The 23271-nt window shown below is 32.2% G+C and overlaps 2 protein-coding genes across 5 annotated transcripts in view; one reads left to right on the top strand and one right to left on the bottom strand.

The window, feature by feature from the left end:
- Window positions 1-14935, bottom strand: part of LOC145287754 (uncharacterized) — a 144240-nt gene extending 129305 nt beyond the window's left edge. For all 4 annotated transcript variants that reach the window (XM_080136343.1, XM_080136505.1, XM_080135925.1 and 1 more), the window contains exon 1: window positions 14811-14935. In XM_080136343.1, coding sequence (XP_079992469.1) covers window positions 14811-14825 — 15 coding nt within the window. In that variant the 5' untranslated portion in view covers window positions 14826-14935. The remainder of the gene's footprint in view (window positions 1-14810) is intronic.
- The window catches only part of LOC145291310 (centromere protein K-like), a 131268-nt gene continuing 117080 nt past the window's right edge, over window positions 9084-23271 (top strand). Inside the window, exon 1 of the mRNA XM_080137458.1 lies at window positions 9084-9277. Coding sequence (XP_079993584.1) covers window positions 9235-9277 — 43 coding nt within the window. The 5' untranslated portion in view covers window positions 9084-9234. The remainder of the gene's footprint in view (window positions 9278-23271) is intronic.

Raw genomic sequence — 23271 nt, 5'->3', positions numbered from 1 at the left:
GGGTTCTTTTCCAGCCTATTCTTTAGAAGAACTTATTGATTTTTTCTTTCTTTTCTTTATTATAGTAATATTTAAAAGATAAATAAATTTACATCAAAATGTTAATATTTATTTATATTTAATATAAGTGAAAGTAGCGTATTTATAACAATGAAATGTTTAATATTTTTAATTTTTTTTTTTTTTTCACGTATTTTAAGTAGAAAACTTGTCAAGCAACAGTGAGTTGGCAACGGTATTTAGCTTTTAAAAACGTTCAATTTACAATGTGTAAAGAGTCAATCCCATGTAAGGTCTGCTCTCTCTTAGTAATAGTAGTGTTATTAAAGTCATGATTAGTGAATTATTATGTTATTGTAGACTAATCTAATGAATGGATAGTTTTGTATGAGAATGTAGTATTCAATTAGTAGTTCCTTTCTCTCATCATATTCAGGGTGAATATAATCAACTAGAAATCTAATTAGTAGCACATCAGCAGTAAAGCAGTCGTTTTTCATCAATTTTAAACCCCATCTTGTTTAGTTCCACACCTTTTTTGAAACTTGTCAAACGTAAATAAGAGGAAACAAATAAACAACACTCCTAAAAGATAGTAACAATGAAAATATTCATCTCTTCCAGTGAAATGTTTTTTGGTTACTTTTTTTTTTTTTTTTTTTTTTTTTTACAAAGAAGTCACTACTTCACAACTTATCAAGGCCCAGAGGCCACTTGAGAATAAGGGTTAAAGAGTGTACAGTAGTCAATGGGACAATATCATAGTAATTGTTAGTAGTGTAAATTTGGTAAATTGGATTACTTAAGGGGAACGGCTCATCAAGAACTTGTTTACGTTGGACTTAAAGACGACCATATTGTAGTCAGCTGGAAAACAAGAAAAGGGAAGAGAGTTCCACAGGTGTGCAGTTCTAAGAAAGAAACTTTGTTCATGGAATCTATGTTTAGGCACAGAAAAAGAGTGGGGGAAATTATTGATAGTGGTTTTAGCTAGACGAGTGTTTCCCATGAATGTTTGATGAGAGGGGGGGCATAGATTGGAACTCAGACAAGCACTTGCCATGAAGATAACGATAAAGCAGAAACAGGTTTGCAACGTCTCTTCTGTGAGAAAGAGGTTGCAGGGAAGAGAAAAGGGCATCCCCTACTAGACTACGAAGTCTATTTTGAACTCTGTCAAAGCAGGATAAGTCCTTTCTAGCAGCTCCCGAAAGATGTGGTAACAATACTCCATCCTTGGATGTACCTGGCTCTTATATAGGTAAAGAATTGCATTAGCAGTGAAATATCTACTGGATTGATAGAAGAATCCCATCATTTTACCAGTGACTTTGGCAACAGATTTGATGGACATGTTCCATTTTAAATCAGGAGTACGAGGGGCGTTCAATAAGTAATGCCCCTGACCCACTTCCCATAGCAGTAGAGCAACGAAACTTGGCACAATTATTAGTCTTTCTCTACATAGGAACTACCCAGAGTTATGCATTTTTCCCATCGTTTGATGCAGCTCTGGAGACTGTTTTTGTAGAACACCCCAGGTTGGTCCTCCAACCACAACGTGACTTGAGAAATCAAGGCTGCATCATCTGGGAAACGCTTTCCTTTCAAAAACAACTTCATGGCTGGGAAGAGGTGAAAGTCAGAGGGTGCAAGGTCAGGAGAGCAGGGAGGATGGGGGAGGATTTCATAACCACACACCCGTGCTTCTGATCTGGTGACATGCGAGTTGTAGACCGGAGCGTTGTCTTGCAGGAGGAGGGTATCTTTGCTGATCTTGCCCCGCCTCTTGATTTTGATAGCTTCCCTTAATTTCCTCAAAAGTGAAGTATAATAGGCTCCTGTAATTGTGGTACCCTTTGCCAGGAAATCTGTCATCACTACTCCGATCTGGTCCCAGAAGACTGTAAGCATGACCTTGCCAGTGAAGGGCTGTACCCTTGTCTTCTTTGGAGGTGGTGAGTCCAAGTGCTTCCACTGCATTCACTGGGCTTTTGTCTCTGGATTATAGTGATGGACCCAGGTTTCATCCTGTGTAAGCAGTCTTTTGAAAAACTTTGACTCATCTTCTTGGCACATCTCCAAATTCATCCTCGAGCACTCAACACGTTCTCGCGTCTGGAATGATGTGAGCAACTTGAGAATCCATCTGGCAGACACCTTATGCATATGCAAATGGTCATGAATGATAGTTTCTCCAAACTCTGTACTAATCTTGACATCTTGGGCTATTTGGCGAATAGTAATGTGCCAATCTTCCAAAATGGCAGACTCAACTTGACGGACAGATGCCTCATCAATGGCAGAAGGGGAGGGGGACCAGGTCTGGGAGCTGTTTCCAGAGACTTCCGGCCATGTTTGAATTCACGATGCCAGCGTTTTACTAGGTCATATGATGGGGCATTATCACCATAAGTTTCTTTCATTTTATCAAAAGTCTCCTGTGGTGTGCGTCCTTTCAAATACAAAAACCGTATCACTGCTCGACATTCAACAGGCTCCGTTTCACACCTGACTCAGTTCAAACACCTGTAAAACAGAAACCACAATTGGTTCAGAGCTATAATTTGCCACATAACCCGTAGAGATATAAATCATTGCACATGCAAAATTTCAGCTAGATCAGACAACTGGAAGTGGATCAGGGGCATTATTTATTGCACGCCCCTCGTAAAGGTCAAGCCCAAAAGCTTGTCAAAACATGGAGTCTCCCCCAAGAGAAGAGCCATTCATTTCAATTAATACCAGATGAGGATCAGAGCTTGATGATGTAAAGATAGAAGCTTGGTTTTAGATGCATTAAAAGTAACCAGCCACTTTTTTCCCCATTGTACCACATGCTCAAGATCAGAGGAGAGAGAATCAAAGAAAACTTGGTCATTTACGGCCTTTGAAGTGCTGCCATAGATGGTAGTGTTGTCAGCATAAATGTCTACACATGATCTAAGGATGTGATCTGAAAGATCATTAATGTAGATCAGGAAGAGAGTTGGACCCAGGATGGACCCTTGAGGAACTCCAGCATTAATACTATGAGCTTCTGATTTCTGCCCATCAACTACTACTCTTATGAACCTATCAGAGAAAAATGATTTAATAATTGAGAAGACATTTCCAGCTGGAGATCTTGTGAAGTAGACCTTTATGCTATACCCTATCAAACGCCTTAGATATGTCTAGAGCAATTGCCCTAGAAAGGAAGCTTCCATCAAGAGATTCACTAATCCTATGAGATATAACCATAAGCAAATCTGCTGTAGATCTAGCTGAACGGAAACCTGTTTCTGTTTAACTTATCTCCTTAGAAACATCATCGTTGATGAACTGTGTTATTTCATTGGAAATTAACTTCATTATTTCTAACTAGCAAGAATATCCAGCATTGTCTGGAATTGAATATGTTCATTTGCACTACATTGCATTTTGTATTTTTTCTATATTTTATAATATTCAAATTTTTGGAGTTGGGTTCAAGAATGTATTTGGCATTGATTCAGTGGGAGGTGCTGTAAATAAAGATTTTTTGTAGTTTTGTTTTGTGGCATGTCAGTTCTTTTTTATGCCAAATACAGGGACATATGCTTCAAATTGTTTATATCTTCAAATATTCATTCGTGGTGTTTGATTTGGTTGTTTTATTTTATGGCATATCAATCCTTTTTAGGTTATTTAATGCCAAATTCAGTAATTTTGGAAAAAGTTTTATGCTTCAATTTGTTTGGTTGTTTTGTAAAAAAAAATTGTTTTTTGTTTTTGACTTTGCAGAACATAATTGAGTTTTGCAAAGGGATAAGAAAAAATAATAACATCAATGTTTGGGGTATTTTAGGTCAGAAAGCCATTTTTTTATATTTCTTTTTTTTTTTCATATGTGAGTCACCACTTATCAAAGCCCAAAAGCTACTCAAGAATAAGGATTAATGAGTGTACAATAGCCACTGAGACAACAGCATATTAATATTTAATGGTGGAAATGGGGTAGAAAGTATCATTTAGGGGCAGCTCAACAAGAACTTGTTTACATTGGACTTGAAGACAACCATACTGTAGTCAGCAAGAAAGCAGGCCAGCAATGCGCAGTTCTAGGAAAGAAATTACCAAAAGCCACTATCAAAAATTTTCCTCACTCTCTATCAGTGCCTAAACTTAAATAGGGATTCAATGAACAAAGCTTCTTTCCTAAAACTGCCAACCTGTGGAACTCTTTTTACACTGGTCTGCTTTTCAGCTGACTAAAATATTGTCGTCTTCAAGTCCAACGTAAACAAATTCTTATTGAAACATCCTCTTAATTAATCTAATTATACCAAATTTCCACTACTAACGGTTACTAGGCTATTGTCCCAATGCCTGCCATGCACACATTAACCCTTGGCCTCGAGGCCTCTTTCTAAAAAAAAAACAAACAAAAAAAAAAACAGCTAGACAATATTTTCTGTGAAAGTTTGACAAAAGGAGACTGTAGATTGATGCTCAGACAGCCTGATGTGGTAGCACCCGGATGTTGTAAATTGATATTGAGATAAATATTAGTAAATTTACAGTCATTATTACAAGGCACACCCTGTATTTCAGAAATATCAATGAGAACTTCTGTGAACTTCTTCTCAAAACTCTAAACTCCATACTACCGTTTTTATTTCTATTTTCATTGATTAATTTCTAAAATTTCCAAATTATAAATAAAATAAAATAGTGTATATTTAAAAAAAAAATTTTTTTTAATTACTTTTTAATTATTTTTTAAATTATTCTTATTAATTATTTTTTTAAATTACTTTTTTGACTGTTATTTCACCCCAAACGGCACTCAGTCAAATTTGGGGCAAGATTTGTGAGAATACTATGTCGGGAGTTGGGCAGCGAGATGCCTATTCACATTACACTGGAACTTCTGCATGTCAGTACAGTCAGGGAAGCAGGGGCCTGGGAGGGAATTCCAAAGTCTAGCAGCTTGATGGAAGAAGCTATTTGAGTAGAAAGCTTTATAACATCTAGGGATGTCTACAGTGTAAAGGGTATGGATTTTGATGCTTGTCGGGTTTGTCTGGGATATTTACATTGAGGGGGTACTAGTGCTTTGAGTTTGTCAGAGCACTTTCCATTAAAATACTTGTAAAATGCCACATTTCGGTGATGGGATAGAGGTTGGAGTTTGGCTGACACTGCAGGACCGATCAGATTTGCAACTCTTTTTTGAACACTATGAACGAGCGACAAGTGATAGATGTACCAACCCAGATGTGGCAACAATATGCCATACATAGGTGAATAGTAGCCGTGTAGAGATACAGAATAATCTCAGGCGTGAGTAGTCTTTTAGCACGGTAGAGAGAGCCCACTTTCCTCACAGCAAACTTAGCAATTAGCTCAATGTATTTGTTCCAATTCATGTTGTCTGTGAATGTTAAACCTAGGAAGTTGAGGGAAGTACTTTCAAGCAGTGTATCATTAGCCAAGTCTCGCGGGTAATCTAGTTTTAGAATATATTATGATTATAGCAATCTATCTTGAAAATCATTGAAGTTGAGGTTTATAAAAAAAAGCAGGAACTAGAACTTTATTATATACTAGCAGGGGTGTCTGGTGTTGCCCGGGTGTTTGTCGGTGTAAAAGAAAATAAAAATTTTGGTAGGCAGGTAGGCTCAAACCCGAATCCTTGAAGCGAAAACAAAAAAAAAAGCGTGATAACTTACCTCGACGCTACGAAGACAGTGAAATGAGAGTGAATGAAATTAAATGATTAAAAAGTTAAAGAAAGACAGGTGCGTACATTTAATGACGTCAAGCATCACGCCATAGGGGAAATCAAATCCCGCATTTAACTTTGGCTACGAGGCAATTTTTTTATTTCCCCAAGTTGTTGAGAGAAAACCAGCTCCCCATCAAAAAGGGGAATGTCCAAATGAATAGCAATTGTCTGATATGACGGTTTTTACCAAATTGATCAAAGCTGATTTGCTTTCTGGACGTCCCTGGCAGGTAAGCCAAGTAGTTGCTTTGTTCCATCAGTTTCACTTTATTTATACTAAAAAGCCGAACAAACACGCGACACAGCAAAATAGCACAAATTTTATAAAAGTCGATCAAAATAAATCTAGACATGACGTGCCTTCGCAAATCGTAGCTATTATGATCTAGGGGGCATGTAAACAGTTGTAAGAAATAGTACCCCCCCCCCGGAGAACCCCCACGAAAAAAGCCTTTGCTGGACATACAAAAATGCGCGTGCCACTTTTGCGTTTTATATATATAGAAAATTTTGTTAGAAAAATACCTGTCCCAGCATAGGTAAAATTAATTCCTTAAACAGCTTACCTCACTTTTATGTCTTCTTATGAAGCTTAAAATCAGCACATAATGCTACTAAACCTTATGTTTAAAATCATTTTTTAATTAAATCAATTAATTGCCTGCTCTAGTTGGGGATCCACCATGATTCACAGGGAGGTAGCTTCACTTACCTCCCCACACTGTCTTATTGCAGTCCACATTGCATTTTAGAGAAGCTACTGTTGATTTTATAAAATTTATTTATATATATAATAGCTTGAATTTAAGTTTAAAATGAAAAGGTCAAGTATCATGGTTCCATTGTGCTCTAAACAGAAACATTCATTTCAAACACGCCCCTGTAATATCAAAGAACCTACTGTTGATTTTATATGCTGGATCTTTCTGCTTGTGCAGTGATAATGGCTTGAATTAAAGTTTAAAATGAAAAAGTCAAGTATCATTGTGAAATTGTGGGCAATTCTGCATGACAGTGACATACCGAATAGTATATTTAATATATATACCATTTGGTACGGACCTAACCATGGAAGATCAGATAACAAGTAAATGTGGATTTATAAGACAAAAAAATCCAACCTTGATTGCCTTCGAGGCTCGTGGCGCAGTGGATAGAGACGTTGAATCTCTACAGTTCAAAGTGAGAATTGTCTGAAGATAGTGGTTTCAATCCTACCCAAAGTCAGCTAGAGGCTTACTTGGCCAAAACGTGGTGAGGCGACAACAACTATGACGATGGCAGTAATTGCTGAGGATGCAGTTAGGAGATTTGGAGTTCCTATTCCGTCGTGGTTACCACCTGACAAAGGCCAGAGGGATAGTTGGCCGAAACTTTGTGAAACAACAACTAAGAAAGATGAGGACAATAGTTCGCAATAAATAAATTTATTAAATCAATCATTGGAAAAGAAATTATATTATTAAAATTATATTTTGATATATTTTTTTATTCAATAAATGTTTCGATTTTCATATATTTTTGTGTTATTTATTTTGTTATATATTTTTGCGTTTTCTTAAACACTTGTTTATATTTGAGGTTCACATAATGGCAGCCAGATGCCATTTCTCTTTCGAAGAACAGGGGTTGATAACTCGTCTCTGTTGTTAATTTGTCACTGTCATGCAGAAGTGCCAAATTGTGTTCTAAACAGATATATTCATTCCAAATGCACATTTGTCATATCAAAGAACCTATTGTTGATTTTATAAGCCGGACCTTTCTACTTGTGTGGTAATAAAACTTCTCAAGTGCACTTGTGATGTTAGGCTGTGTAAAGTGTTAACTTTGGTCAAAATCGCCTGTTCTTTTTTTTTCATCAGATTTTTTCGAATATCGATACTTATTGAAGACATTCCAATACAAAACATATCTCAGAACAAAAACTACTTTTTTATATCAGTTTTGGCATTTAAACAGTTAATTAAAACAATTCAAGTGAAAGTGATATATCTAATTGCTTGTCTCCTGACAAGGACAGCGTTAGACACACATTTAGCTTTTAATGTGGGAAAATCCAGTTCCCCAGCAAGGGTTCAAAAGAGAGTCGCCAACCTAATAGATCCCGAACTGCCAGCTAGGCTTCAGTCTTTGTCCCATCGACAAAATGTTGCATCTCTCTATCTGTTTTACAAGTATTTTAATGGCGGAGGCTCCAACGAACTACAAGCCCTTGTACCCCCTTTGACGTAAATACGCCCGACAAACCCGACAAGAAGCAAAATCCCACCCCTACGCAGTAGAAATCCCTAGGTGTAAGAAAGCCTTCTACTCTAATAGTTTCTTCCTCAGAACTGCTAAACTTTGGGATTCCCTTCCAGATTCCTGCTTCTCCGACTGCACTAACATGCAGAAGTTCAAATGTACCGTAAACAGACATCTTGCTGCCAAACTCCCTACATAGTATCTCTGCAATTATGTCCTAGATAGTAGCCACCTACATCAAAGTGGCACTTTACCTTGTTTGGGGTGAAAATGTAATTAAAAAAAAAGGAAAAAAATGGCACTCTGATTGAGACAAAAATGAAAATTGTCTCAATCTAGAAGAATTTTTCCTTCTCTGGAGGACCTGAACCAGTTTCCCCCCTCAGATCTGAACCAGCTTTCCCCCTTCGGACCTGAACAAGCTTTCACCCTGCCGTAAAATTAATTCCTTTTCATGTTTTCTTATTTTTTCTGCGGATTATCGTTAACAGACTTAACTTTCATATTAGCAGGAAAAACATTTTTTTTTAAGTTTATTTAATGACTTTTAATGTGGGGGATCACTTTTCAATAACATTCTATTAAATTGATATCCTGGTCGTTCTTCCTTATAAATTTTTCTTTAATATAGTATTTCAGTTTGAATTATTACAATTTCTTTTCGTTCTTCCTTATCAATTTTTACACCTTAAAGAGAGTTTTGCGGATTGACTGCAAAGTGGGGTATCAATTTAATAGAATGTTATAAACTTTTTAAACAAATTTTTCTCGCTAATATGAATATTAAGTTTGTTATCAACGATAATCCGCAGAAATTTTTTTTTAAAAAAACGTGAAAAAGAATTAATTTTATGGTAGGGGGAAAGCTCGTTCAGGTCCGCCCCTTCTTTGATCTAGGATTAAGTGTTGTATCAGAAAAGATTAAGAGTAATATCAGAACAGATACTAGACCCAAAATGCCAAGGTATAATTTAAGTTCGTGATGTAATGTACAACTTAAATTCTTTTAACCATTTGTTTGTTTTAGAACGATAAAATAAAAATTTAAAAAACTGACGTCATAACTTTAATGAACTTTTCTTTTGATGTTGGTGTATAATTCTTACAAATAGTAAAATGCATTTTATGAATGAATGCGAAAAACTCATACGAGACAGCAATGCAAATGCACATTATTACAACCCCGTGTTGCACATTAATAACATTATTAACTTTACACAATTTTACAAGCAATAATGACGGTGTACAAGCGAGACTTATCTGCCTACCAACACTCACGTACGTTATTACTACTTTTACTTACGGGTCGAAGTGTTATTTTATTACGTGTTGTTGTATGCAAGTCGAGTGCCCCCCCTCTCTCTCTCTCTTGCTTATGGGGTTATGTTACTTAGAGCTTTAAAAAAAGTTTCATGTTAAACCAACTCTTGTTTTGTGAACCCCATAAAAATTTAAGAAAGTGAAGAGGTGGGGAATAGAACAGTTGTGCGATTTAAAAACACGCACCCATGAAGAAAATGTGTTGTTTTTGTTTTGTTTTTTCCTTTCTTTTCTTTTGGGGAGAAATTTATCGTTTAACTGCGTATTCACGTACAACAGGTCATTTTTTTTTTTTTTTTTTTTTCATATCAGATAAGAGAAAAAAAAGAAAAAGAACAGTGTTCTTAGAACACATACACACACACACTAGTAGTCCCTCCTCCGCGTTACCCTGGAGTTTTTACTTTCATTCTTGTTTCGCTTTTTTTTTCTTTGAAAGGATTTGGAAAGTTAAACACAATTATTACAGAACTATAAATGCATTTTGGTAATGTAATTCTAATCTGTAATGATTACATAAAAAAACAGATTAAAAAATTTTCAATCTTTAAATTCAGATTTGCTAAGAATTTTAAAATCAGAAATGACTTGATATCCGACAGCTTAAATGCTTCCAAATTCCATTTAAATTACGCAAAAGATAATAAACTAATTCATTTTGTTTGTTTATTTCCACTATTAATAAAATATTAAAATAATTGATTTGTTTACGATGGATTTAATTTCGTATTTAAGTTATTTTTAAACAGGATTATGTTCTTTTTTTTTTTTTTTTTTTTTTTTAAATATATTTACACTATTGCTAGTTATAAATAAATAAACAGAAACTTGTCATTGGTTAAAAAAGTATATTGCCATTTTAAGGCGTAAGCCATTGAAAAAAATAGAAGGATGGTTTTTTTTATTCCACGTCGAAAAAAAAAAAAGTTTATAAATGAATTTAAAAACAGAAAATTAAAAGAACTTTTTGGTCATAGTTACCTTTGTTTATAATAATCAAAATAAAGAATCGATCTTTTAAAATGTCCCCCAAATTTTGAATGAAATTATTTCAGATAAAAAAAAAAATGGATTTCTTTCAAACTTTTTGTCAACTGAAAAAGAAACCAGTGTCAAGGACGTTTCGAACATGGTTGTTTTTGTAGTTTTTTACAAACCGTTTATGTTATGTGAAAAATAATAAAATCACAAGATTAACACAACAAACTAATATTAAAAATTAACTAGCAAGAAACTGATACAAACTTTTATGAAACGAAATATTTTGAATTTACGCCATAACATTAATTAAACATTTAACAAATTTTATCATTTAACTTGTTTATCAAAGTTTTACTTTTTTACAATACGCAAATAGACACCGCCTTCCTTTAAAAAATAAAACTTTTTTAAAAGCAAATACTAAAATAAACTAAAAACATGGATTTGTTTTATACAATAAACTAAAAATCTGAGTTTGTTTTACAATAGGTTCGAAAGTGTTCAAAAAACATATATAAAACAAATAAATGCTACCAAAGGTAAGATAAGTTACTCTTCTACCTAGCTGAAAGATTTTAGAGTTTTTACTTTAAAAAGTTTAGTTGGTCCGGAAAACAAGTAGTGTCGCGCGCGCGCGCTACGGGAGAAAAAAAAAAAAAAAAAAAAATGGCCGTGACTTGACACTTACATTTTTAAAGTCTTGATAATTACTTAAAATAAAACATAAAATCCACCAAATAAATGTCACATAAGATTTATTGGGTAGGTTTCTAACAGTATTTTGTTTATTTTTATCGCGGCCATTTTTCTTGTTCTCACCTAACGCTCGACACTATTTATTTTTCGGAGCGAATAAACGTTTTAAAAGTAAATAAAAACATAAAAAAAAGTATCCAGCTAGGTAGAAGAGTAACTTATCTTGCGTTTGATAACATTTGTTATATATTTGTTTCTTTGCCACTTTTTCGTACCTCTGTCTAACTGTAACTCCCTCCCCCCTCAAAGAAAAACTTATTTAAATTCAATTTTATTGGATTTAAAAGACATTATCATTTGTTATTTACATTTAGTGGTATTTTATTGGCATTGCCCGGGTAAAGAACTAGGGGGGGGGTAAATAAAATTGTTTTACAATTATATTTTAATAGGATTAAAAAATATTTTATTTTCCCCTTATGTTATTTAAATAAATATTTAATTATTAGTAGATAAAGAAATATAAAATCAATTTGTATATTCATCAAAGTTACTTGTAGGCGAGGAGCACGTATATACGCACGATATCTGATCTCATAGAGAAAGTGCAGTATCTGTTTTGACGCTACTGTACCGTCACGGTCAAGTGAAAGAAAAATCCTTCCATACTGAGGCAATTTTAATTTTTTGTTTCAAGCCAAATTTTTCCTTTTTTGGAAACTCATCAATATATATATATATATATATATATATATATATATATATATATATATATACAACAACCTCAACATATTAACGTAGGATATTCCTCTGGAAACAACTGTATCTATTTACAATGCCTCCCCACGGGACAAAGTTAGACACCAGGGTCGTTTTTTAACGTGGAGAAAAGGTACAAAAATAAAAATTGACTCAGTCGTGAAGGATTTCTCCTCCACTGAAAGAGAACGAGAAATGAAGTGCCGCATCTGAAGAACAGATTCTACACTTTGATTTTGGCATGTTGAAACAACTGTAATGGACTAAGTTAATATCTTGAGGTTGTAAAATAAATAAAAAAAAAAAAACATTCAGCTCTACTAACGTATTGAGCACTTTTTATCCTGTTTTTACCACTTATACCTCTAAGTAAGTCACAGATTAGAGATCAAGTAAATTATCCTGTCAGATATTACATTGAGCTAATACTTTCAGGATGATCCTAGCCAAAAAGGTAAGGTTCAATATTTAAAAAATAGAGCAATATATAAGAATTTAATTTTAATCAAATTCTGTAAATCAAAATATATACACATATATTTAAGTTAAGAATGTATTGTTTGAAACAAGGAATATATGGAGAAAAAAATGTTCATGTTTATTTCCTTAATCCATGGATTTTCAATAATGGCTCATATCATCAGAAGAAATGAAATGCAATTAGCAAAATGTTCAGCAGTCAGCACATATATTGAAAATATATATATAAAATTAAAATGAAAGATGAGGAATAAAAGTTAACTTTATTATATCATCTAACAATGAGGAAAATTTAAAAAAAATCTCTTTAGACCACGGCATTTCGAAACTAAATGCTTCCCATCAGAAGAGGAAAAGGGCCAGAATAATACAAAATGCAAATCTAAAAAAAAAAAAACTGGCTTAATGGCATTTAGATATGAAATGAGAATGAAGTAACAGTATAAAATGTAGGTACAACATATAAGGGTGAATAAGATAAATAATGTTTACAAGTGAATTCACTTGTAAACATTATAGAGAGGAGAGATTCAGTGAATCTCTCCTCTATTCAAAAACAAAACAAATAAAATACAAAAATGTAATGTCAATATTTCAATATACAAAATGCCATTTGTTGAAATCAAAATAAAAGTCGTACATTTTTTGTTTTATGTATTATTATTATTATTTTAAAAATATATATTAAATATATATTTTTAAAACTTTTTATTCCTTTTTAAATTTCTTGGCAAGTTATTTCCAGTTTTCTAAATTTTTCAGTTAAACATTCTTCTCGAAAAGAATTCCCCTGACATTTTTTACACTAGCCAACAAAAGGGGGGGGGGACACCAAATGAACGTTACCAAAGGCAAGATAAGTTATTCTTCAACCTACCTGGACAAGTTTTTTTTGTATGTTTTAACTTATTTTAAAGCATTTAGTGTCAAGTTCTAGAACGAAAAAAATGTCGGTTTTGTAAGTCATTCAATAATCAAACTGTTAGAAACACATATAATAAATGTTACGAATCGTGCGAATATGTGATGTTTTACCAGTTTTTTTAAATTTTTGAGCGATTGTCGAGACTTCAAACTAGCTGTAACGAAGCCGCCATTTTTTTGTTCTAACTAAACATACTTGACACTACTTTTGTTTCGAAGTAAATAAACGCTTTAAAATAAGTTAAAACACACACAAAAAAAAAATAACCGAGGTAAGTAAAAGAGTAACTTATCTTGCCTTTGGTAACACTTATTTGTTGTACATTTATTTTTTTCATTCCTTTTTTTTTGTTTTGTGAACAAAATGCTAGAAAAATTGAAATAAAAAAAAACAGTTGATGGTTTTATATAAAAATCATAACAATAACAAATCGTAACACATTAATACAACAAATGTGAAGATGTTAAAAACAGTTTAAAACTTTGTTTTACGCCGATAAATTTAGGGTGTTGAATTTTTTTTAAAGTTTCATTTTATAAAATGAAACTTTAAAAAAATTCAACACCCTAAATTTATCGGCGTAAAACAAGCGACAATAAATATTTTATTGAAGAAAAAATTAACCGATATCGTTTTAATTTATCAATTTTCATTTTTTTTTTTTTTTTTTACTTAATCATCAAAATAAAAAAATTGAAACAATAATAAATAAATTAAATGAAATAAGAAAAAATAATTTAAAAAACTGTTGTTTTGAATTTTAACATAATCCTGTTTTTTAATGTTTAGTTTGCTTTTTGTATTGTTTTCTATGGACAAAAATTCAAATAAAAATGTTTGATAACGAATAAAATATAAAACATTGAAATAAAGTTTTATAATAAATATTTTATTACATTTTTTTGACAACTTAATTACTTTCGTTTTATTATTTCAATATTTCTGTTAAAAATCTTTTTTTTCTGGGAGGAAAACTTTGAATAGAAAAAAACAAAACAGTTGATGTTTTTTAGACCAGAAATCATAACAACAATACAATTAAGAACATAACAAAAAAGTTTTACGATGATAAAAGCAAAAACTTAAAACTTTATTTTAAGTTGATTATTTATTTTTTCGGCATGTTTTTTTTTTTTTTTTTTTTTCGGTTTGGGAATAAAAAATGGTTTCATTAAACACAAGCAACAAACATTTTAGGAAAGAAAAGTTTTGTTTTTTTTGAAAACTTGAGTTTTTTTTGTTCTTTTTTTTTCACTTTCCATACATTAGTTTTCCTTTAAAAAAAAGTTTGACAATTCCCTCAAACACTGATTTTGACAAACACAGAAAACAACAAAGAAATAAACGTCTCTTTAAAAATTAAGTTTGTAAACTTTTTTGTAGTTTAAAAAGATTTAAACGATAATAAAAACTCAACTACGAAAAAAAAGAAGGGAGCAAAATAAAAAGAGCGAAAGAGGAAAATAATTTTTCTTCGTTATTTTTTTTTATGATTTTTTTAAAATAGCATACTGTTATTAATCAAGGAAACAATTTAATTTTTAGTAAAATCAGAATGTCGATATGAGCTTAAAATTAATACAATTTGTTGCTTAGTGCGCCATAGAAAAAGATTTAGCAATTAGGCTAAATTTAAATGAAGTCACTCACCCCAACCGACGCCATCTTCTCAAAATGTTGGAATCAAACGAAAGCAACGATTTGATTGGTTAATGCGAATCGCTTTGCCGATTCTGATTGGTGGTAGCGGTGTGACGTCATATAATGAATATTCACTAAAGATTTTTTTTCTTCTAAGAAATTTTCTCACTTTTTATTCACTGAAGATTTTCTCTCTTATTTACTCCGTTGTTTATAAATAATACGTTACTCTCCCGAGGAAAGAAAGTAGAGGAACGTAATTTATATTTATAAACTTATATTTAATTTACAGTGTTTAACAGATTCTATTCCAGGTGTAGTTTTGTTTATAAAAAAAGTTGGGTAAACTATCCCGATCAATGTTACTAAAAAGAAGTGCCCAATAATGAGTAGAGCTGTATATTTATTTAGTGTAGATTTTTATTTAGACAACACAGCTGGCTACATAAATGCACGTATGTTTCGACTATATCACAAGGCTCAGCCTCAACGGTTGCTATATATATATATATATATATATATATATATATATATATATATATATATATATATATATATATATATATATATATATCAAACTACAATATATATTTCTTATAGCACTACATTAGGTATATATTTTTGTGGTAAATAGTCATGAAGGAAGTTGAATATTATTTGTGTAAGTTTGAAATCGGTTGTTTTTATATTTAAAATGTCCTCATATGCAATGAAATTTTGTACTAATTTATGTAAAAATATATCTAAACAAATATTCCAACAATTGTGTATTTTAATTATATATTATATATAGTTTAGTGGAAATGGTAATTAATAAAAACTATATATATATATATATCATATATATATCATATATATATATTATATATATATATATATCATATATATATATCATATATATATATATATATCATATATATATATCATATATATATATCATATATATATATATATATATATATAACAAAACATTGCGCGCATCGAGTTCAATGGTCCTTTTATGCAAACTAACCATTTTTCTTTTCGTATTTCCTCGAACAGTGCTCAATATATGGCTAGAGCAGTCAGTAGTAATAATATAAACGGTAAATGTTTTTTGTTTATTTTGAGGGCCCTAACTCCATAATGCCAAAAAAGAAAAATGCAACATGCAAATAGCAATGTTAATATTGAGAATATATATATATATATATATATATATATATATATATATATATATATATATATATATATATATATATATATATATATATATATATATCACCACAAAACATGATGTGGAATCTGTACAATCAGTGGTGCCTGGTGCCCTTCCTTAACACGAACACTGACCCTAAGTTCAAGGTAGGGTTACCAGCACAGATTTAGGGTTAATAGTTAGTTTACCAAAGCGTATTTTTTCCTTCTTGAAAATATAAACTTTTGCCATATGAACATATACTTATGTCACGCGAGCTACAATGTTGCTCAGCTACATAGAATTTTTTTTTTTTTTCTCATTCCGTCATAAAAACTCTGGAATTAAACATAAACGTTTCTGTGTCGCTAACTTTTCATAAGTGAAAATATAGTCGTGTGCTTCACTGAAGCATTGCTTCAGTAAATAATGAAATATATATATATATATATATATATATATATATATATATATATATATATATATATATATATATATATATATATATATATATATATATATATATATTGAACGATTTATTAAAATCTGTCACAAAAAGTTTTACACGACGTGCGTGCACTGCACTGCTGCCTGCAGCAAAACAAACAGTTGCGGAAGAAAGTGACCCACTTCTAAAGTTTGAGTTTAGTAATGAAAAGAAAACAAGTATTGTGGAAAAGATATATAACTTAGTTTTACAAATATGGATTATCTTAAATTAAAGAACAATGAATGCAATTCTGTGTTTTCATTTGTTTATAATTAACTTTTCGACTAATACAAAAAAATTTGCGAGTCTTGTACGTTTTTGGCGTCCCAAATTCTATTTTCAAGACGGAATTTTTTTAGACGACGATTTGATTTGTGATGTTTGAAATCGCGATTTATATTTACTGATAAAGTAATGAGATTTTAATTTAATATCGATTTTTTTTTATTTCTTTATATCTTGTTTTGCTAACTTTAATATTAAAAAAAAAAAAAAAAAAGGAAAGAAAAGAACCTGAACTGATTGACAACTTTTAACTAAACAGGTGTAGATGGTACCCTCCCCCTTTAAAAAATAAATAAATCAAACATATTAAATCTTTATACGTCATCACACCAGCCAGCTGTGATTTAATTATTTTTTTGCATCCTTCCACCACTCCTTCTAAACACATTTTTATGCCTAATGTTTTATGTAAACTAAGAAACTGTTTTTCTTATTTTTTATAAAAGTGAGAATGTGTGTGCGTGTGTGAGGACAACTCTTAACCTTATACTCAACGAAGTTTTCATCTACAGACTTGGAATTTGGTATATAGGGTATTCAGACACGTGGAAAACTTTTTAATCAGTTTTTATCCGAAAAAGAAAACTGCTAAGGGGGTAAAAATTGAATAATTGGTACTTGGGAGTCATCAGATTTTTATCTATTTGCCAACTATTTCATGAATGCGCATGATCGTTCACATGATAGAGTACTTATGTTAAGTATAAGTAGGTTTGAAAACACTTTTTAAATATTCGTTACAAGCTAATAGTTATCATACTTGACTCACTGTCTTTAGGTTTTGGCTTCGATCTCAGCTCGAGTTTGTTTGTTTTTTTACTTACAAGAAGTGAACTGTTTAGAAAAACATAATACGCGCATGCACACTTCTCAGTTTCTTTCAATTTCTTTATGTTTTTTTTTTTAAGGAATTTAACATTATGTTAAATCTGGGCAACGCTGGGACCCAGCGTCGCTGGGTACATCTACTAGTATATATATATATATATATATATATATATATATATATATATATATATATATATATATATATATTAGTGATGGGACGATTCTAATATGTTTCCGGGTTCCAATCCAATGACCGATTCCGTGCTAAATTCCCGATTTCGATTCTTTAAAAATCTCTAATTATTTAACTATAAGATTGTTATTTCCTCCGATTTTCGTAAAAAAACATGTTAAATATGCAGATATTTTCCTAAACGTCAAAATACATTTGTGGAGGATGATTTATCGATTTTAGCTTAACTGGTAATTGAAAATCAATAGATATTTATTACTTTATTATTATCACCAGCAATGGAAGATTTTGGTTTAAACAAAATCAAATAAAAAAAGACAAAAGAATAATTTTGGCATCGGAAAATGGGCATCAATTTTTCCGATACCCCTAAATCTTCCGATTTTTCCAATTCCGATTCCGATTAATCATCCCAACACTAATATATATATATATATATATATATATATATATATATATATATATATATATATATATATAATTATAAAACTCAAATGACCTTGTAACGGGTGTTGTAACCCAACATCCGATTTACGACATCCAGTTGCGCATGCGTACATAAACATAAACCCATAACAGCATAAACAAATAAACACAAATCACTGGACTGGTTTCGTTCGAACAAACGTACATCCTTAGAAAAGCGAATATCTTAAATTTATTGAGTAAAAAACTTCAAGATATGGGAAGCAAACGAAAAATGTGATTACAAATAATACGTATAATCATTGACTTGTTTCATATATACGATATATATTATACTAAATAATTAACGCGACAATAAAACATATTGTTTACGTTTTCAGCATCCCAATTTTTTTTGTGTCTAAATTATCCAAATGAACAATTGCTAATACTTTCTGCTTTTTTTTTTACATCATTCATTTCCGTATTACATTTAAGTTATTTTAACGCAATTTTCTTACAAATAAATCTACTTTAACCTGTTGACAACCATAAGAGCATTTTACAACAACGATTTATCCACTGCCTTCCTTTTTTTAATTTATTCTTCATTTTTTAATACACCTTTCTTAAAAACACTCATACATTTTCTTCTACACTACCGACATGAATAAACTTACCCCGAAAATATTTTTTTTTAAATTTGCATTATAAATAAATAATCAACACGACAATAAAACATATTGTTTTACTGTGTACGTTTTCAGCATCCCAATTGTTTTATATATCAAAATTTGAATTTAACTTTAAGTATTTTGGTATCTGTTCAGTGCACATTTACCTATAAGTATGGCAGACCACTTATAATCAATGGTTGTAAGTTTTTAAAAAAAAATAAACAATTATAAACAGAACGACTCATAGAAATCTATCTATATTCGTTTTTCATTTTAATATACTTTTATAGAAATGTTACTGTTATGTCACAAAAAACTATTTTCTTTACATCACAAGTTTAATTCAATAGCTAATATAACATACTGACCCAATGGGTCACGGGTAATCTAGTATATATATATATATATATTACAATAGAAAAATGCGAGCATGAAAAGTAATATGGTTAAGCTTAAACATGGAAAAGTAAAGGACTAGTTGTTAAAACTAGAAAAAAAGACAAGATATTCTAGTAAAAAATATAAATTTATACCTTAAAATATTGCAGCATTAAAAAAATTTTTTTAAATTCAATTTAACATTATATAATCAATTCTGAATGCTGCAATATTTTAAGTTATAAATTTATTATATTTTTTACTGGAATATCTTGTTCTTTTCTTTTCCAATTTTTCCAATTAGTCCTTTAAGCTTTACCATATTACTTTTCCACCTCGTATTTTTCTATTGTAATCCATGATTTTTCCAGGCTTCTAGTAAATTCACTTGTTCTTTGCTTAATTTCAGTCTTATTTTTTTGCCTCCATAAACATAACATACACTCGTCTGCTTTCAATAAAATCCCCCCACTTATCACCCTTTCATTCTTTTATTCTCTATGTTTCACTTATCTTTTCGCAAGATCAGTGAATTGGTAGCAACAGTAGTCACTGAAGTGACGTGGTTGCGACGGAAACCAGTCACAAAAAACGTCGCTCACTGCTTTACAATTTTTTACAATTTTGAACACCAGTAAATTCATTATAACTTTTGTTTTACTGAACGAAATTGAAAGTTTTTTTCACAATATAGCTGAGAAGGTGATCTATAAACTGTAATAATTGTTTGAAATTTAGTCGAAAAATGAGTGAGCAGTGAAGCTTTAAAGCAGTTCTAAATGACTAAAACTGCCACTTAACCATATATTCAAACACGGTGGTGTTTGAATTATATATAGAGAAAGAGAGGGAGAGAGAGAGAGAGTAAGATGATTGATAATTTGTAATTAAAATTAAAAATTAAAAATCGGTCTCACAAGGAAGAACAAACAAGATCAAGAATTGATTTTGTTTGTTCTTCCTTGTGAAACCGATTTTTAATTTTAATTTTAATTACAAATTATCAATCATCTTACTCTCTCTCTCTTTCTCTTTCTCTCTCTCTCTCTCTCTCCCTCTCTTTCTCTATATATCATCAATCATCTTACTCAATATTAAAATAGCTCTAGGACATATATGCATATCGAGCTTATTATATATCTACATTACAATGAGCACTGTTTTATTTTATTTTATTTGTATTAATGAATTTACTAATACATTAAAATATACTATATATATATATATATATATATATATATATATATATATATATATATATATATATATATATATATATAGCCAGTAGAGTTAAGTTTCCTAGAAGTACATCCAATGAAGCAACATGTGTCTACCAAAGAGTGCTCAATGAGTGAACAGAGCAGGTATATTAAATTTATTTATACAAACATTAATGGCTACATATGTCCATACATGTTTCTGTAATCACCCGCGTTGGGGGATTACGTCTTCAGCCCAAGAATTACCGTCGAAAACTGATATTTTGACGGTAATTCTTGGGCTGAAGACGTAATCCCCCAACGCAGGTGATTACAGAAACATGTATGGACATATGTAGCCATTAATGTTTGTATAAATAAATTTAATATATATATATATATATATATATATATATATATAAACAAGGAAAATTGATGATGAAATTCAAAATTGCTAACTTTAATATTAGATTTTAAAATAAGCTCATAAATGAGAGCGAATAAAGAACTCTTAACTCTGATTGAACTAACAGATACAGGGCAGGACGATAGATCCATGTTTAAAATATAGTACCCGTCTCAATAAGCAAAATAAAAAAAAAATAAAATAAAATAAAATACCTCTTAAAAAAGAACTGATATCAAATCTATATGAATATATTTATTTACACAGAATATTTTTTTACCCTGTCGAATAGTTGACTAGTTAGTCTGGAAGTCCAGCAATTGAAGCACATGTTCCCATGCGGAAATTTTATAGCAAGCCCCACTCTCCCCAATGGTTTACTTCGACTTGCACAACTGCGATTGCTCAAAAGTCCAGTTCAAACAGACAGAAGTATATAGAAGCTAGAAGTAACGTTAAGAAAGAAATAGCAACAGCTAAAAGAGAATTTACTGAAACCACTAAAAACGCACCGAAGCACAAAAATTAGGAAATCGTGACTTCTGGAAAATCTACAACAGTGTAGTAAATAATAGGGATCAACAATTGCCCCACTAACCAACAATCACGAGCTTGTTTGCTCAGCAACCGAGAAGGCTAATATGCTTGCCAGTCGGTTTGCCTCAAACTCTACACTGGACCCTTCCAACCACTCCCTGCTTGACTTTCCTTTGCGGACAGATGCCACGCTAGACGATCTAAAAATCACCCCTGCTCAGGTGCATGCTATCTTAAAAACCTTCACATTTCAAAAGCATGTGGATCTGATCTCATCCCAGCTGTGCTATTAAAAAAGTGCTCAGCCGAAGTAGCTCCAGTTCTCTCCAAACTCTACAACAAATGCCTTAATGAATCATGCTTTCCGGGCTGTTGGAAAACTGCTTCTGTGGTACCAGTATTCAAGAATTCTGGCAAAAGAACTGACCCATTAAATTATCGCTCAATTAGCCTCCTCCCACTTTTCGCCAAAACCATGCTCTAGTCCGTCACCTTACAGATGCTAAACTTCTGACTGACAAACAATTTGGATTTAGACAAGCCCGTTCCACAGCAGACATCCTCACTGTAATCTCTGAACGTATATACCATTCACTGGACAAAGCGGGGGAGGGCAGAGCAGTAGCTCTAGATATATCTAAGGCTTTTGACAGGGTATGGCATGAGGGTCTCCTCAGGAAAATTAGATCATACGGTATCACTGGTAGAATACTAAACATAATTAAATCCTTCTTAGATAAGAGAAAAATCCAGGTTGTCCTTGACAGTTGTACATCTAAACAATATGATATAAATGCAGGAGTGCCTCAGGGGTCTATCCTTGGACCTCTGCTGTTCCTAATATTTATTAATGACCTCCCCGACAAAACTGCCTCTGAGATGGGTATATATGCTGATGACACCACACTCTATAACAGGCATGACAGGAAAACAAATGAACACATAACTAAAGAAATGGCAAAAACACTAGAGGATGACCTCCAATCTGTAGTGGAATGGGGACAAAGATGGATGGTCACATTCAATGTTGCCAAGACTAAACTGGTTTCCTTCAATAATTACAAGAAACCTTCTCTGCCACCAATAGCAATGGCCAGTGACTCCCTGTCTGAGAGTACATCTTTCAAACTGCTTAGCCTGACGTTCACAGGAAACATGAGTTGGAACAATTATATTGAAAACATTGCCAGGGCCGCTGCGAAGAAGGTAGGCTCTCTCTACCGTGCTAAAAAACTACTGACACCTGAAAGTATCCTGTACCTCTGTAAGGCCACCATTCGCCTATGTATGGAGCATTGTTGACACATTTGGGCTGGTGCATCTGCTGCTAGTCTCTCACACCTAGACAAGGTTAAAAAAAGAGTCGCCAATCTGATAGGCCCTGAACTAGCATCTAAGCTTCAGCCTCTGTCCCATCGATGAAATGTTTCATTCCTCTGCCTGTTTTTTTTTGTTTTTTTTAATTACATTTTCACCCCAAACGGGGCACATTACCACTTTGGTGTAAGGGGCTACTATCAGGGGCAGCAACTACTGGGGCACTATGTTGGGATTTGGGCAGCAAGATGTCGGTTCACCTTACACTTGAACTTCTGCATGTCAGTACAGTTGGGAAAGCAGGGACCTGGAATGGAGTTCCAGAGTCTAGCGGTTCTGGGGAAGAAACTATTGGAGTAGAAAGATCTTCTACATCTAGGGATCTCTACTGTGTGGAGGTGGGATTTAGCTGCCTGTCGGGTTTGTCGAGTGTGTCTATGTCGTGGGGGCACAAGTGTCTGCAGTTCGTCAGAGCATTCACCATTAAAATACTTGTAGGTAGGTTGACTGGGAAGCCATCAAAGATCTTATCAGAGATGCCCCATGGGGAAATATTTTTTCTCTTCCTGCTGAACAGT

The sequence above is a fragment of the Euprymna scolopes genome, chromosome 1 (assembly GCF_053919585.1).
Source record: "Euprymna scolopes isolate OS-2025 chromosome 1, ASM5391958v1, whole genome shotgun sequence".
NCBI classification, from domain to species: domain Eukaryota; kingdom Metazoa; phylum Mollusca; class Cephalopoda; order Sepiida; family Sepiolidae; genus Euprymna; species Euprymna scolopes.
The sequence above is the reverse complement of the archived record's forward strand: the minus strand, read 5'-3'. Positions and strand labels throughout refer to the sequence as shown.